We start from the raw sequence: 17,108 nt of genomic DNA on the forward strand, positions 1-17,108 counted from the left end.
GCTTTATCTCATTTCCCACCTTAGAGAGGTGGAGACAAAGAGGTAGGTTAGAATGAGCTGTACTCATAGAATGAACATGTCTTTTTGTTCATCTGTGACTAAAGATATTTACCTATTTTTTCCCTTTTTTGAAGGTCAGATTCCACGGTTGTTAAATGCAAAGTGTGTAAAGTAATGATGTCTTCTAAGTCTGATCTTCCTTGAGAATCTGATTTGTTATTTGCCACCTCTGAGTCAAGGCTCTGTATAAGGAAAAACCTCCTTGATTCCTCTGCTGACAACTTATGGTCCTGCAAACCCAACATGGCCCATGAATTTCAGAATAAAGTAGCTGTGTGAGATCCCTGATATTAGACCTCAGTACTAATTAATTAAGTAATTATTAATTTCTTCGTATTAAGTGACTTTTTGCAAGGCATATAAGTGGCATTAAGCAAGCCATTTTCTTCTCCAACTAGGATGTCTCATCTAAAAAAAAAATGGAAAAAAAATCACGACTTTAATGTCTTACAGAAGGGTTTGGTGATTATTAAATAATATATAAGATAATTTTCACGGAGTGAGATTAATTTGGAATTATATTTCTGCATCTGAATTTACTTTGTAAACTTACTGTTTTGATACCACTATAAAAGGCTCATCTCATTATTTGCAGGGTTCTGATTAGGCAATTTGCATAATATTTTGCTACTAAAAGATGTAGGTACTTCTCAAGAGACTCTGATGGTTTTCTCCTCTTCCTCTTCTTATTTTTCATTTGTGTGTGTGCGTGTGTGTGTTGGTTGGCCACAGAAACTTCTTTTGATCCTCCACCAGAAGACCGTAAAGTGGTAAGTTAATACTGATTACTTAGGGAATTGAAATGTAAGACTTTAATTTTTTTATACCGTAAGTTTTAACAGCAAATTTCACTGTGTACAACAGAATGATCCTTCAAAAGTAACAAACAGACCAACAAACTGTGTTGTTATTATACTAAGTTCAAGAAACAGAATCTTGCCAGCCGTATAAAATCATTTGGTATTAAAGACAAAGTAAAGATATCCCATTACTAAAAAATTCCATCACTGGCCATAGCCTTGTTATAGACAAGTATCTGTTATGGGTTAAGGAATGTTTAAAGTAGAATTGTTTATCCTAGCGAAACATGAGGATTAAAGAAGCAACAATTCAATTTATCAACAGTAGATAAAACAATTATCATATGTTCACAGAGTGGACTATTACAGAGAGGTGAAGAAAATGAGCTACAGTTCTAAACATGTGAATAGATAAAACTTAGAAAGATATTTGAAAAGCAGACCATGCAAGAATACACACATTATTGTTTATTTATATAAATAACCAACATGGCCATCCTTAAGCAAATACATATCTACATGGTTATATACATATATGCAACCACTCATATATATGAATTCAGAAAAGTGTGATAATATGAAACTCTCAGATTACCTAGTAGTGAAACTATTGAGAAAGACAATGGAATTATAAAAAATTGTTTATGATTTCTTGTGGTATGAAATATAGTTGGCTTTTAAACAGCATGAGTTTAAACTGCATGGGTCCACATATATAGATTTTTTTACAGGAGTGCAATCTTCCTTATGATTTTCTTAATATTTTCTTTTCTCTAGCTTAATTTAGTGTAAGAACACCAGGTATAATACATACACAAAATATGTGTTAATTGACTGCTCATGTTATCATAAGGCTTCTGGTCAACAGTAGAGTGTTGGTATTTAAGCTTTGGGGAGTCAAAAGTTATATATGGATTTTCGACTATGTGGGGTTGGAGAGTCCATACCTCCAAGACCCTCACTGATCAAGGGCCATCTGGGGGGAAAATCTGACCCAATATGAGGAGAAGTGAAGGCAGAGTGTCTAAATTATAAAAATACATTCAACCATTTATATGTTTTGAAAAAAATAATGTTGGGTTTGTAAAGATATACTATAAATATTTTATGTATAAGTGGACTATGAGTACCTGGATGTTTATTTTTAAACTTCAATGTAGAATATATTTATTCCATTTTGATGCATAGCATTTTGTATTAAGATTAAAGGACATTTTATTTTAAATATTCATTACTTGATACCTTTTATGTTTTATGTTGTCTTTTTATGTTTAACAGCCAAACTGTGATGTGTATATACATCAGTTACATTTCTGCACAAGAGAAATGGATCCAATCTGTGCAACCAATGGCCAAACTTATTCCAATACATGCGTTTTCTGCAGTGAACAATTGTAAGAACAGAAGACTAAATATGGCTCTTCCAAAATAATGAAGAAACCATCATAAAATGTTAGAAAAACCCATGTTTTTGATAGCCTGGGTGCAGTACATACAGAAAATAACTAGTCTCTGTAAAAGCCACAGAAACACACTTGTACCTTTCCCTGAAGTTGTCATATCTAGAAGCAGTTTTATATTTGACCTCTCAAATATAATTCTATGGATATTCTGCAAATGCATAAATCAATTAGCTTAACTTAATTTAGTAATTATGACTTACTGACAGTCTAGTGACTGATATAGTTCCAAAGTCCAGATGATAAATGATAGTCTTCATGGTGTAGCTGCAAACTAACTTGAGAATAAATTGAGCAAGAAACCCTACTCGCTACAGAACTCTGAAATCCATCACAGTGGGCCCATTCATGCTAAGAAGGGCTCCTCTGATGCTCTGTCTCTTGAACTCCGTGACACACTCCAAACCTTCCTTAGTAGTAGAACATTCTTGAACCTTCCACGAAAACTCCCTTCCTGTATCCTTTACTCCCTTACTGTATCCTTACTTAAGGAGTTTGCAGTCCTTAAGTTTGGTCAACTTTTCTGCATCATCATTTTCTATCACAGATATTTCTTCTCTTTTAATCAGAAAAACCTCTAATCCTATCCTCTCTCAGATCTGTGCAGGCTCCAAGATTGAGTCAGGACTGAGCATGTAGGAAGAGTTAAACACTCAGGTGTGAGGGGAGCATGTGCAGTGCTCCAGAGCAGGCAAAGCCCACATACTTGTAGCATAGCCTCTACAAACTACCCCATTTTTAAATTCTCATTGAGAAACATTTATTGCAATATCTAGGTAGTTTCAAATGTTCTTTTAATACTTTCTTTTTCTTTCCCTTTTTCTTTCTTTACAGCGAGAGTGGTGGAGCGTTTAAGTTTGGTTTTTACGGTAGATGCTGATTTTGCCTGAGCTACACAATCCTCTGGCTTTTATTGTAATCCAGTTTTGTGGTAGATTCCACAACCAACCTCCTCAGTCAGAGTTTTAAATTCCTAAATAACCAGACAAAGACTTCTGTGGTATTCAAGATGGGATACAAGATGTTGAAGAATTTTCCTAAGACCCTATGACTGAAAGATTTTTCTTCTCTATGTCTAATTATTCAAAAACATTTGAAAACTCTTAATTATGTGTTTCTAAATATAAAACCTAGTGCAATTTAAAAATCATAATATTTCAATCAATATAATGTTCAATAATACTATCCTCTTAAAATTCTTTCTTTGGTGGGTTAAAAGATATGAATGCTTTTGGTAACTATAATTAAAAAATATTTTCAAAGATGAACATATAATACATTACTTGTGCATTTATTAAAAATACAGATACTTAAGCTCCTCTTTATCTTAAAGAATCAAAATCTCTAGGAGAGAGATATGGGAACTTGAATTCTAATATGTACTCCATTGATTTTATGATTACCAATGTCAGGCGATATGGACTTAAGTTCTGAAACATAGGTCTATCATTGAAAGACTTGGAGAGTCTGTTAAAAGGTATTGTAAGCTTTCTGAGGTTTGGGAGAAAAATTGTATTATTTTCTTTCTGTCTCATAAACCAGTCAAGAGATAGGTTGATGATCCTGGGGTTCCAGGCAACTCAGTGATGTAGTTTATCCATCTGTAGTCAAGTCCGATACTTCTCCATTTCTTTCATCTCTCAGCTAACAAGAAACACATTTATTTAGGTGGCCATATGCTCATTTAAAGCTTGATTTTATTAGAAGAAATGTATATTGATTACAAGAATACAAGTATCAATCTGCTACACTATCAGGCCTGCTCTCCTTTTCACTAAACATTTCCACCTTTAAAGGAATGATCTATGTGGGAGTTATATATTCATTTACATTTTTAGTATTGATTCTTAATGCAAGTATCCATTAGAATGCAGACATGCAGAATTAGAATGCACATTATAAAAATGCATTCAGCCACTTTCATAACCTTTTTAATTATAGAGGACATGTATAAAAATATTCAGTGAATGCTGGTAATTTTATAAATGAATTTTTTCCTTTTATTTAACATATTATTTTTTTAAAAAATCACAACTATATGTTAAGCCTTGTATCAATGGGAGGAAAAAGTTGGTAAAGAAAGCAGATACTACTGCTGTCTTCCATGAACTTTGGGTATACTGGTGAAAGTTAGTTTCTATCAGCAATGGGAATTCCACTTTCCCACATGACTATTTTCTACACAAGCTTTGTGAGTCAGCTTCTACATCCCCCACATCACGTAATTTAATTCTTAAGGAAATCTTGTTAGATGGGCATCAGTTCTGCATTTTACCCCTAATGAAAGTGAGGCACAGAAAATGTAGCAACATTTAAAACTGACACTTGATAAGGAAAAATATAGTGTTTTCTTGCCTTGGGATAAAATTCACAAAACTTAAAGTTTGCCATTTTGAAGAATAAGGTTACATATTTTTTAGTATACATTCATTGACAGTGTTGTACAATCATCACTATAACTCCAACATATTTCCATCATTTATCCCCCCTTCCAAGAAACAAAGAACAACCACACACTTCCCAATTTCCTGTATATCAATTCCTGAGAACCATGAAACTATTTCTTATCTCTATGAATTTGCCTATTTGGATATTCCATATACATGGAATCCTGTAGTATGTGTATGATTTTAATATGGAAGTGAATTTACTCATCTATTTATTGTGTGTGGTCTTTCTTTGAGTGATTTCCTGCACTTAGCACAGTGTTTGCAAAATTTAACCACATTGTAGTATGTATTAGTACTTCTTTCCTTTTTATGACTAATATTCCACCTGTGGGTGTATCACATTTTATTTATCCATTGTCAATTCACAGACATTTGGATTATATCTACTTATTGTATTTAATGAATAATATAGCTCTTGAAGTGTGTTGGAGTTGAATTATTCATCCTCATAAAACAAGTAAAAAAATAAATCACTAAATGATCAATTTAATGTTAAAAAATAATGACTTCCATATAGTCACATAGTAGAATGTTACATAGAGATGAAAATAAATGAATTATAGATCTGATATCAATATATATAAAGATCACAAAGGAGTCTAAAAAGCAAGCCATATAAGAATAGATATAATATTGTTTTCTTTGTAAAAATTACTATGATACCCTAAACTACGCATATATATGAATACATGTATAAATTTGAAATGTATAAATATTTACATTTTGTGAATATATTTTTTGATATGCAGTGAAATTACAGAGGAATGCAGGAAATAATGAACAGAAAATTCAGTTTGGTGATTTCCCCGGGTAGAGGGGGGGCAAGGGAGATGTGATCTGCCGGGGAAGATCATGAGTGTGGGTATGGATTTGCTACACTATAAAAATACTCATGCTAATTATTTGGGCTTTTTCTTAGTAGAGGGCTTATATATGTTAAAAAATTGATAACTTTAAAAACTTTCTACTGAGTTGCAGGTACACAGATATTTGTCTTTGTACCTATATACTGATTATATTTACCTTTCCGTATGTAAGACATTTCATATAAAGGTGAATTTTTTCAAATGTTCATTATCCAATAAACTTATGTTGTCTTTCTGTTTTACAGTCAATATGTGAAGTGTATGATAGTCCTGCACAAAGTTGCATTAGAAGATATTATCCAGTCTGTGCAACCAATGGCTGCACTTACTGTAATAAATGTGTTTCCTGCCTTGCCATGAAATAAGACCACAGCAGTAAATATGTACTTCTAAGTAATGAAATACCAATTACAAAATCTTAGTACCCAAGATCTTAGCACCCATGTTGCTGGTACTCTGAACACAGAATACACAGAAAATAACTAATATATCTGTAAAAATAAAAACACACTTGTATCTTTCCTTGAAATTCTTGTTTGTAAAAGTCATTTTTGTTTGAGCTCTCTGAACCCTAATCATGCTGGGTGTTCTGGAAACGTATAAATCAATTAATTTAACTATGAATTACTAATGACAGATTGTCAACCAATATGACATAATTCCAAAGCTCTGATGCTAATCGGTAGACCTCTGCTATACTCTAAAATCCATTAAATGTGTGACACCTGGGTGGCTCAGCAGTTGAGCATCTGCCTTTGGCTCAGGGCGTGATCCCGGAGTCCCACATCAGGCTCCCTGAGAGGAGCCTGCCTCTCTCGCTGCCTGTCTGTCTGCCTCTCTTTCTGTATCTCTCATGAATAAATAAATAAAATCTTTTTTTAAAAAATCCATCAAATTGGCCCACTCATGCTGAAAAGAAACTCCTCTGATGGTCAGGTTTGTCCCCTGAGCTTCATGAGAACCTTTCAAACCTTCTTCTGACTGCAGGGCATTCTAGTACACTTCCACCCAAACGTCCTTCCCTTTCTCCTTTAAACTGAAGGAATTTGTGGTCTAATGCCTCTGCCAGGCTTTCCTGCCTTGTCCACATCTTTTTCTCATAGATGTTTCCTCTCCTAAAATCTTTGCTTTACAATTCGAATGGTCATCTGTTTCTCAGGAACCACTCTCACAATCACTAATCCTTTCCATTCTCAGGCAAGAGCAGGCTCCAAGGCTGAGGGCAGGGCTGAGCAAGTAGGAAGGGTCAGTATCCTCAGAGCAGGGGTGCCTGGGTGGCTCAGTCAGTGAAGCCTCTGACTCTTGATTTTGGCTCAGATCATGATCCCAGGGTCATGAGATCAATCCTGACATTGGGCTCAGCATGGAGCCTGCTTGGGATTCTCTCTTGTCTCCCTCTGCACTACCCACCCCACCCACCCCCCAGGCACCTGTGCATGCTCTCTCTCTTAAAAAAAAAAAAAACTCACAGCAAAGACCTGCAGGCTTGGGAGAAGGCAAGGTCCAGAGGTTTCTAGAGTGGAGCAGTGTCTCCCTGGAGTCCACGTTCTAGACTTCATGAAGAAGCACTTTGTGCATTTCTCAGGAGTTTAATGTATTCTTTTAATAACTTCTTTTTTAAAAAGTTCTCTTTTTTTCTACAGAGAAGGTTCTAACAAATTTAAATTGTCTCATTTTGAAAAATGCTAACTTTTGATGGAGTTATATATCTGTAGGGATTTTACTGTAATCATATTTGCAGTGGATTCTACAGCCAATTAGAGTTTTTGCAATCAGGGTCTTAAATTCCTAGAAAACCCCAGGTGAGTCCTCCTATTGGACACAAAATGGAAAACTGGACATCCAAGCTTCTTTCTAATTCTAAGATCCTGTGATGTCAGGGTTTTTATTCTCTATGTTCAATTATTCAATGATACCTTGAAAAAAGTAAAATATTAATTGCATGCCTGATAACATATAACCTAATGTAATAAAAATTCTAGATATTTTGCTTAATAAAATGCTGTCGTATTATTTTTATTAAAATGCCCTTTATATCTTTGGCTGAATAGTAAGTTAACACAAATGCATATTTTTGGTATTTATAAGGAAAAAATTTTAGAACTAAAAAAGTTAATTTCCAAATATTATATTACTTGAGTGTTTATAAAAAGTAGATATCTGAGATCTTCTCTTTCTCAAAGAATCAAAAACTTTTTTTAAAATAAATTTATTTTTAATTGGTGTTCAATTTATCAACATACAGAATAACACCCAGTGCTCATCCCGTCAAGTGCCCACCTCAGTGCCCGCCACCCAGTCACCCCCACCCCCTGCCCACCTCCCCTTCCACCACCCCTAGTTTGTTTCCCAGAGTTAGGAGTCTTTCATTTTCTGTATCCCTTTCTGATATTTCCCACTAATTTTTTCCTCCTTTCCCCTTTATTCCCTTTCACTATTTTTTATATTCCCCAAATGAATGAGACCATATAATTTTTGTCCTTCTCCGAGAATCAAAAACTCTTGAGATTTTCAATCATAGCCGTTATAATGAGTGCATTTATTCTTTTTGTAATAGTTAAAAACACTTTACTCAAGATATTAAATTTATACATATATGTATGTATACTGTGGCCTTAAATAAGAAAATATAAACAAAGATTAATAGAAGACAGCATACTAAATATTAAATTTGTTGCTTCTCGGTAATGGAATTATATATGTTCATTTTTCCAATTTTCTAAGTCTTTCATCTTAATAAGAAACATGTAGTGGACTCAGTGGTTCAGCATTTGCCTTTGGCTCAGAGCGTGATCCCGGAGTCTTGAGATCAAGTCCCACATTGGACTCTCTGCATGGAGCCTGCTTCTCCCTCTGCCCGTGTCTCTGCCCCTCCCCACTCTCTCTGTGTCTCTCATGAATAAATAAATAAAATCTTAAAAAAAGAAACATATATACTATCATAAGGGAAAAATAATTTTCAATAAAGCAACAAAATATCTAAAGACTTTCAATGCTAAATAGTTGAATTTTACCTGTCCTAACATTCCCAATGATAGATACCAAAATGTTTCCTCCATTTCCCAGGCTGACATTCTGAGTCAGGCTGGGCTTTATAAAGATCCAGAGAAGAATGGAAAGCTTTCTGGGTACTCTCTCATTCAAGCTGAATATCTTCAGCTTGCACAGAAGTGATTCCTATCCACCCCACAATGCTTTCTGAGCTTCTAACTGAGCATATCTATCTTGCCTGTTCTGAACCCGCTTATCTTTACAAACATCCTAATGCTGCTTAGTTCTTCTGACACCAGTGTAGATCTATTAAACAAACTCCACAGGGCACATTTGGTGATGATTACCAAAGTATCCCCATCACTCAAAATTGTAAATGCACATAATGGGTTAGCACATAACTAACTGGAATTCCAACCCAGATTAGTAGTTGCCATTTATCTAAGGACTAATGAATTAACTGTGCATATGGCACCATTCTGGGTACCATCAAAGAATCTAAACTCTTAAATGAACTATGTAACCCCAAAATAGGAAGCTAAGTGTCTTAATAGAGCCATTCATGGAAGGGTCTGAAGAAGTTTAGAAATGAATATTTTTTCCATCTCTGTGATGAAAGCTGTTTTATGGAGATGGCCATTAGTGACTACAGGGTATCAGTTGATTATGATACCCATGTTAATGGAAGCACAGTCTGCCTTAAGAACTGTGCTTAAGGCATCTAGTGCTAAAAATCAAGGAAAGAGCCTTTCCACTTTTCCTAACCTAGCTTCTATCTGGCTCTTTGTTCACTTCCCAACTTCCTCTTATCTTTAGTTCTTTCAGGACTCCTATAAAAAAACCATATACCATGTTTTGAAAGATGCCTCAGGCAACCACCAGTATAAATGTTTCCAGGCAAGGGCACTATTATTCAACTTGACACTTTTCAGGTCCAGAAATATCTAGATGTCACAAAAATGTTGTTTGTTCTACACCGTGGCATTGTACTTATAAGCTCTACAAGAAAACTTAAGTAGAGAAACATGGCACTTGTGATTGGAAGGCTCAAACTAATAAAAGATGCCAATTTTTCTTGAAGTGACTCAGAATCAAGAAAGAAATCTGTCAAAATCCCAACGAGATTTTCTGTAGATAAAACCAAGTTTACCTTAAAATTTATATGAAATTATGAAGAAATAGAATTGCTAAAATAATTTGAAGAAACAATTTGGAAAAGTCAAAATACCTGATTTTGAGTCTTAGTATGTATTTATTATATGGACGTAATAATCAAAACAGTGTGGTAGTGGTGGATATGTATCTTTGATATATTCAATATGTATACATGTTTCATGTGTATATTCTATTCCACTGACGTGTATGTACACGTATATTGTAGAGTGCAAAATGGAGTCTCTCATGTCAAGCAGAGACCTGTGTCAAGCAATGACACAAGTAGTTAAAGGTCATATAACTCAGAGATATCAAGACATTGGCCGGGACCAGCATCTGCTGACACTTCCAGAACAGATAACCAGCAGAACCAGAGGAGGTCTGCAGGATCCTAAAACTGATTAAATCTCTTTAAAAAGGGAAGGATTTTGACAGCAAACTGTCAGACTCTTCAGACATGATCTCTTTATGTCTGACCATTGAAAAAGGAAGCTGCCTCTGGAGGCTCCACCCTATTGATGTCCCTGCAGAACTGAAATGCTCCAAGGCTTGAACGTAAAAAGCCGTAAGTGCCGACGTCTGATCCAGATCAGACCGAAGCCTTATCTCAATTGCATGCCCACAAACTTACTTTGCATTTGGTTCATTAACTTCCTACATCCTTCTGTTATCTTGTTTGTTATGTGGTTTGTCTTCTGTCCTACTCTGTGTGCTGTGTAAGAAGCCAAGTTTCATCACATGGTGAAATGTCATTGACTTTGGAATTCTGAACCTACTTTGTAATTGTGATTTCACTTTGCTTTATGACTGAATAAAGCTGACATGGAAGATACAACTCATGTATGCGCCTTCATAGCATGCTCATGAGTTGTGTCCCACATGTTCTCTTAGTTCTTATAAAAACCTCATTAGACCTTGGCTCCATTCTTTAGCAACATGAAAGTGAGATGGGGAGTTTCACAATATTTTAAAGCTGCCATTTTGGTAATGAAAAGGCAATTTTAATAGAGAATCTGCTATCCTTTTACTTTTAAAATAGATTCATTGAAATATTTACTTAGCAAAAAAAATCATTCTTAGGTATCCAGATTTTTGTAAATATACAGAGATACATAACCATCAACACAACCCAATTTTAGGTTATTTACATTATCCCAGAAAAGCTTCTTTTAACCTGATTGCAGGTAATCTATCTTCCCACTTCCATCTCCAGACAACCTCTAATCTGCATTCTTTCCCTATTGCTTTGTCTTTTCCAGACGTTTCACATAGATAGTGTGAAGCAATACATAGTTGTTCATAGTTGCTTCTTTCACTAGGCATAGTGATTTAGCAGTTCATATACTTCAAATTATCTATCGGGAGTTCATTATTTTTACATGATGAATGGGGTATTCCATTTTGCATTGATGAACCATATTGTGTTTATTTATTTACCAGTTGATGGGCACTTGGATTGTTTCTACTTTTTGGTTATTATGAATAATGATATTAAGAATATTATGGTGCAGCTGGGTGGCTCACTGAGTGTCTGCCTTTGGCTCAGGTCATGACCTCAGAGTCCTGGGATCTAGCACCAAGTGGGCCTCCCTGGTCAGTGGGGAGTTTGCTTGTCTCCCTCTCCCTCTCCCCTGCCTGCGCTCTCTCTCTCTCTCTCTCTCTCTCTCTCTCAAGTATATAAATAAAATCTAAAAAAAAAAAAAAATAGGTATATAAGTATTTGTATGAACATATGGTTTTTGTTTCTTTTTCTCTTGGGTGAATAGCAGGAATGGAATAGATGGTTCATATGGTGGATGTTTGTTGAACTTCTTAAGAACCTGTTATCCAAAGTGGCTTCTTATGTTCTCACTAGCAATACATGAGGTTAAACTTTGTCTACATCCTCATGAACACACTTTTTAATTCCCTTTTTTGATTGTAGCCATTGTGGCATTTATTATTTTCATAATACCATTTAAATATTTAAATTAATTCTGTGTATATACCTTATGGTCATAATTTTTTAAATGTCAAATCATAATAAAATATATCAAAATATTAAAATTGGTTGCATCTGCATAATAGAGTTAAGGTTTTATTTTTTATTTTTTTGCATTTTTACATCTCTTTTGTTTCTCTTTGTAATGAAGATATATTTACTATCATAATGGAAAAATTAATTTCAATAAATAAAAAGGTGTCAATGTATTTTATTGATAATTTGACCTAATTTTACCCAATTTTACATTCCTCAGTAGTGATACTAGGTACCAAAGTTTCTCCTACTGTCCCCAGATCGACAGGCGGAGTAACCATTGCTTTTATTAAGCTCCAGGCAAGAAATGAAAAAAATTCTGGGCACTCTCTCAAACCAGCAGGATGTCAGGATATAGTCATTATTGCCATCTGCTATGGACTGAATGTTCATGTCCTGCAAAATTCATATATTGAAATCTTAATCCCCAAGGTGGTGATGGAGAGAGATAGGCCTTTGGGGAAATAGAGCATGAGGGCAGATCCTCATGATTAGGATTTGTGCTCTTTAAAAGAGACCGCAGAAGGCAGCCCGGGTGGCTCAGCGGCTTAGCGCTGCCTTCGGCCCAGGGTGTGATCCTGGAGACCCGGGATTGAGTCCCAGTCGTCAGGGTCCCTGCATGGAGCTTGCTTCTCCCTCTGCCTGTGTCTTTGCCTCTCTCTCTCTGTGTGTAGCTCATGAATAAATAAATAAAATCTTAAAAAAAAAAATAAAAGAGACCGCAGAGTACTAACTAGCTTGCCCTTCTGCCATGTGAAGTTACAGGGAAATGTGGCCATCTAGGAAGCTGGATCTCACCAGGCATTAAATCTGCTGAGACCATGATCTTGAACTTCCCAGTCTCTGGAACTGTGAGAAATAAATGTTTGGTGTTTATGAAGTACCTTGTTTATGGTATTTTTGTTATAGCAGCTAAAACCCCATCCATTCATAGTGCTTTTAAACCAGTAAGTGGGCACTCAGAAATTAGCTTTTCTGAACCATCATGTTCTTTTACAAGAGTCCTTTTGGTGTTGTGGTCCTCCAATTCCTCTATGGTAGGGCTATTACACTGTATAAGGCACATGGTTGCAAGTAGTGTTGTGTTTTACTGATGATTGCAAAAGCCACTTCACTAAACATAATTGTAAATGGCAATTACTACCTAAAGTGGGAAGCTTGTCCAAAATAATATTTTCAATTCATACAACAAATATTAATTGTGCAACCTGAATTTATACAGTAAGGGATGGATATAGAACCCAAAGGTCCAGGAGGAACAGAATGGCTTAAGAAAATGTATTGTAGCCATGACCAAGGAAAGATCCCTGGGTTTCCCTTAACCTGGCACCCAACTCAAATGCATCTGTCCTGCTTTTTCCTCAGAGTCACCACAAAGAGTCCTCTAGCCTCTAGTGACTCTCCAGATATATATACAAAGTCTAGATATCCTGAACTGAATAAATGCTTCAGACAACCATCAGTCCAAATGCAGGTAGAGAGTAAACTTTAACAAACTGTCCAGTATGAAAAATCCAAAGTATGTTAACCAGAGTTTCATTTTTTTTATACCATGACATGGCACTTAAAATTCATACATTCTTTGAGGAAATAACATTTAATAAAAGATTCATAAAGTAACATCTAATAAAACACTATATGTTGAATACCATTGTTCTATGTTACAGATTATAACAGCTGAATTATTTGAAATGACTCTAATATCAGGAGCCATGGCAAAACTTGCAAATACAGGTACTTGTGGTATTTGTTTGATAAATAATTTGCACACAATAGGAAATCATTCAATTCACCAAGGGTAGATTAATTAATATCAAAGGACCAAAATAATAAAGAACAAATTCACTTTTTTTTTTCAAATTCACTTTTAAAAATGTGACATAGGGATGCCTGGGTGGCTCAGTGGTTGAGCATCTGCCTTTGGCTCATGGTGTGATCCCAGAGTCCTGGGATGGAGTCTGGCATTGGATTCCATGCATGGATCCTGCTTCTCCCTCTGCCTATGCCTCTGTCTCTCTCTCTCTCTCATGAATAAAGATCTTTAAAAAATTAAAAAATTAAAAAAATAAAAATGTGACATACTTTCCATCTGCGGTTTCAGAAATGCTTGGGATACTTAATATTGTGAAGGACCATAAGTCTGGATTAATACATTCATATAACACTATTCAATAAAACCCAGCAAGGCCTAGTGTTTACCAATTTTAATGTTCTAAGCTAAAAAAAATTTGCTCTTCTTATAGTAGTAAATGTAGGTTAACCCTGCCAGTAGATATAGGAGATATGCCTAGTACAAGGTTTGACTGATTTTCATGGTTTTAGGTTTATTGAATTAAATTCACACACAGTAAAAAGAAACATCTATAGCTATAAAGTAGACAAACACAATTATGTAAGCCACTACACAATTATGTTACAGAATTTTTTCATCAGCTAAAAAACTACCTTGCACCATCTTGTCAATTCCTTCTACCAACCCCAACCTCTGAAAACTACTTACCTAATCTCTGTATTTGTTAACTATACTTAGGTTGAATTCCATTTAGTCACAAGATTGCATAAATAAGAGTGAATTCCTGCATAGTCTTTAACTAGCGTCATGCAGTGCTGACCCTTTACATAACCACATCACGGTGACAAAACCAGCAAACTGACCGGTATGCTAGTATTGACCAAACTAAAGACTATGCAAAGAGTTCACCATTTTTAAAATGAATTCTACTTCTGCTTTTCCTCTTGGTGCCTCAATCTATGAAACTTTCCACTTAACGGGAGCAGTGCCATTGGGAAGACTGGAGCCTGCTCTTGATTCCCATTTGCCCTATTTTTATTATCTCAGTCTCAAAGTCATAGTATTCTCTACCTTTTCCACAACTTTGGTGGTCAATGCATTATGTTCTTCATGAAACTATATTATATAATCCATGGGTCAAACATTAACTTCACTGGTTAATTTCAAAATCTTTTAGCCTTCTGTGCTAATAAGCAGCTTTTCTTGCTTGCTCTTGGCTGATAAATCCATAGAAAAGTCCGGTGCCCACCATTTTCAATTCTAGACTTGCATTTACTTCTCCCACAAACATCTTATGTCAGAACAATTGGTCTGCTGCACATTTCTCTGGTGGCGTTCTACATAAAAAAATTAATATGCATACTTTCACTTTAGAATATTAAAGGAACACTTTCTAGACTTGAAAGAATTTAGGTTCTTGCATTGAATTGGCTTTGAATATTATCAGCTTCAAAGTAATGAAGCTTTCTAAATCCTAGATTTCTTCAGTGTTAAAAAATCACTGGAAGGTTTCAGGTGACAAATAGGGTCCACATATACAACTGAAGTGTGGATAGTTTTAATATTTTATCTCTAGTATTTGTGACAAATCTATGGGACAGAAATTATTGCTCTCAAATTTAAAATACATTATTTTAACTGACTCGGTCAGTTAAGGGTACAACCTGGTTTCGGCTCAGGTTGTGATCTCAGGGTCCTGGGATCAAGCTACATGTGGGGCTCTGTACTCAGCAGGCAGTCTGTTTGAGGACTCTCTCCTTCTGCCCCTCCCTCTTGCACTCACACACTTTCTCTCTCTCAAATAAATAAATTTTTTTAAAAACACTAAAATACATAAATGTGCATTAGAAAGTTTAGACATGGAGTTCACAGTATTTATATGTAGATGGGATTTGAAGTGAACTCCCAAAGCGCTTTCCATTGAGTCAGTCTATATAGCTGATTGATTAGTTAGGAAGAAAATAACTGAAAAATCTCTCCTTTACTTTAAAAGTTTTCAGTAGTTCCCATGTACCTCTGAAGTAAAGATAAATGTACTTAATATATAATATAGGCCAGTGTCCACCTAATCTCAACTTCCATCCCCAGCTTTCTTTTCTTCTATCCCAGAATTCAGATTCTGCATTGTAGTCCAGAGGTTCTCACACCTGACTACACTTGAATCTCACCTAGGGGCTTTTAAAACACAGCAATGACAAGGGTTCATGTACTAATCATTGACTCATGGTCTTGATGGTGAATTGGTGCATCGTTGGCCTGCAAAATGTTTCCAGGTGATTCTAATATTCTTCAAGTTTTGAAAACCACTTTGGACTTAAAACACTTGTTAAATTAACACTTGCAAACTCCTTTTGTCTAGTGTGATGCCCTTGTTCCTTTCCTTGTTCACCTGCCTGGAGTTTTCACATAGCTGATCTATCTTACAATATGTAACCACACTAACTACTTCTTCGTTCTCATATTTCAGGGTTCATCAGACGAAATTATCTCCAAGGCTCCTGCTGAGAAAAGATGCAGTGTGAAATATTTGTGAGGCATCTCTCATGACCTGCTTTACAACCTCAAGGGAAGACACGGAATACCTGTGTTTCATCTGCCCTAGGCCATCTATCTTACCCCATAAAACTCGTCACTCATGTATCAATAAAAGATTCAGCTTGTTGAATACGGATGGTTGCATACTTGGTATGATCTCAATACCTTAAGTTATAATGTGTTTTGTGTGACCTACCTTAGAGAATGTTCCATGTGTGCTTGAATAGAATGTGTATTCTGATTCTGTTGAGTGGAATGTTGTGATGTATCTGTTAGGTTCCTTCAGTCTGCAGTGTTGTTCAAATCTGTTGTTTTGTTATTGATACGTCTGGATGTTCTGTTATTGAAAATGGGATATTAAAATCCCCTGCTATTATTTGTTGCTGTGATATGCTCTGATTTCATTCTCTTTTTCTTTTGTGTATCTTCAAGAAGTATCATCTTTTTGATTACTGTGGGGCTTACATAAAACATCTTATGGTTATAGCAATCTATTTTACCCTGATAATAATTTAACTCCAATCACACACAAAAACTCTACACTTTTACTTTTCCCACACTTTATGTTATTGATGTCATACTTTATCCATTTCTAAATGTAACTTTTTATTGTTGAGAAAATACTATGTTTTTATCATTGAGTTGTAAGAAACCTTGTATTTTCTGGATACAAGTCTCTTATTAGCTATATGGCTTGTAAAGACTTTGCCATTATGTGGGTTGCTTTTTCCCCTTATGGTGTTTTTCAAAGCATAAAACTTTTAGTTCTGGTGAAGTCCAATTTATCTGTTTTTTGCTTTGTTGCCTGTGCTCTTGATGTCAAATAAAAGAAATGATTGCCTTATGCAAGACCGGGAAGATTTTTCTCTTACATTTTCTTCTAGAGTCTTATCGTTTTAACTCTTGTTTACATTATGAGTTAATATTTGCATATGGTGTAAGATGGTGTCTAATTTCATTATTTTGCATGCAGACATTCAAT

The 17,108-nt window shown here is 35.3% G+C and overlaps 1 protein-coding gene across 1 annotated transcript in view; it reads left to right on the forward strand.

Annotated features, from left to right (window-relative positions):
- The window catches only part of LOC112927583 (sperm-associated acrosin inhibitor-like), a 124,481-nt gene extending 108,225 nt beyond the window's left edge, over positions 1-16,256 (forward strand). Inside the window, exons 3-5 of the mRNA XM_026009019.2 lie at positions 793-830; positions 2,139-2,254; positions 16,059-16,256. Of these exons, the coding sequence (XP_025864804.1) occupies positions 793-830; positions 2,139-2,254; positions 16,059-16,113 (209 nt within the window). The 3' untranslated portion in view covers positions 16,114-16,256. The remainder of the gene's footprint in view (positions 1-792; positions 831-2,138; positions 2,255-16,058) is intronic.
- Positions 16,257-17,108: the final 852 nt, after the last annotated feature.

This window comes from Vulpes vulpes, chromosome 4 (genome assembly GCF_048418805.1).
Source record: "Vulpes vulpes isolate BD-2025 chromosome 4, VulVul3, whole genome shotgun sequence".
Classification (NCBI taxonomy): domain Eukaryota; kingdom Metazoa; phylum Chordata; class Mammalia; order Carnivora; family Canidae; genus Vulpes; species Vulpes vulpes.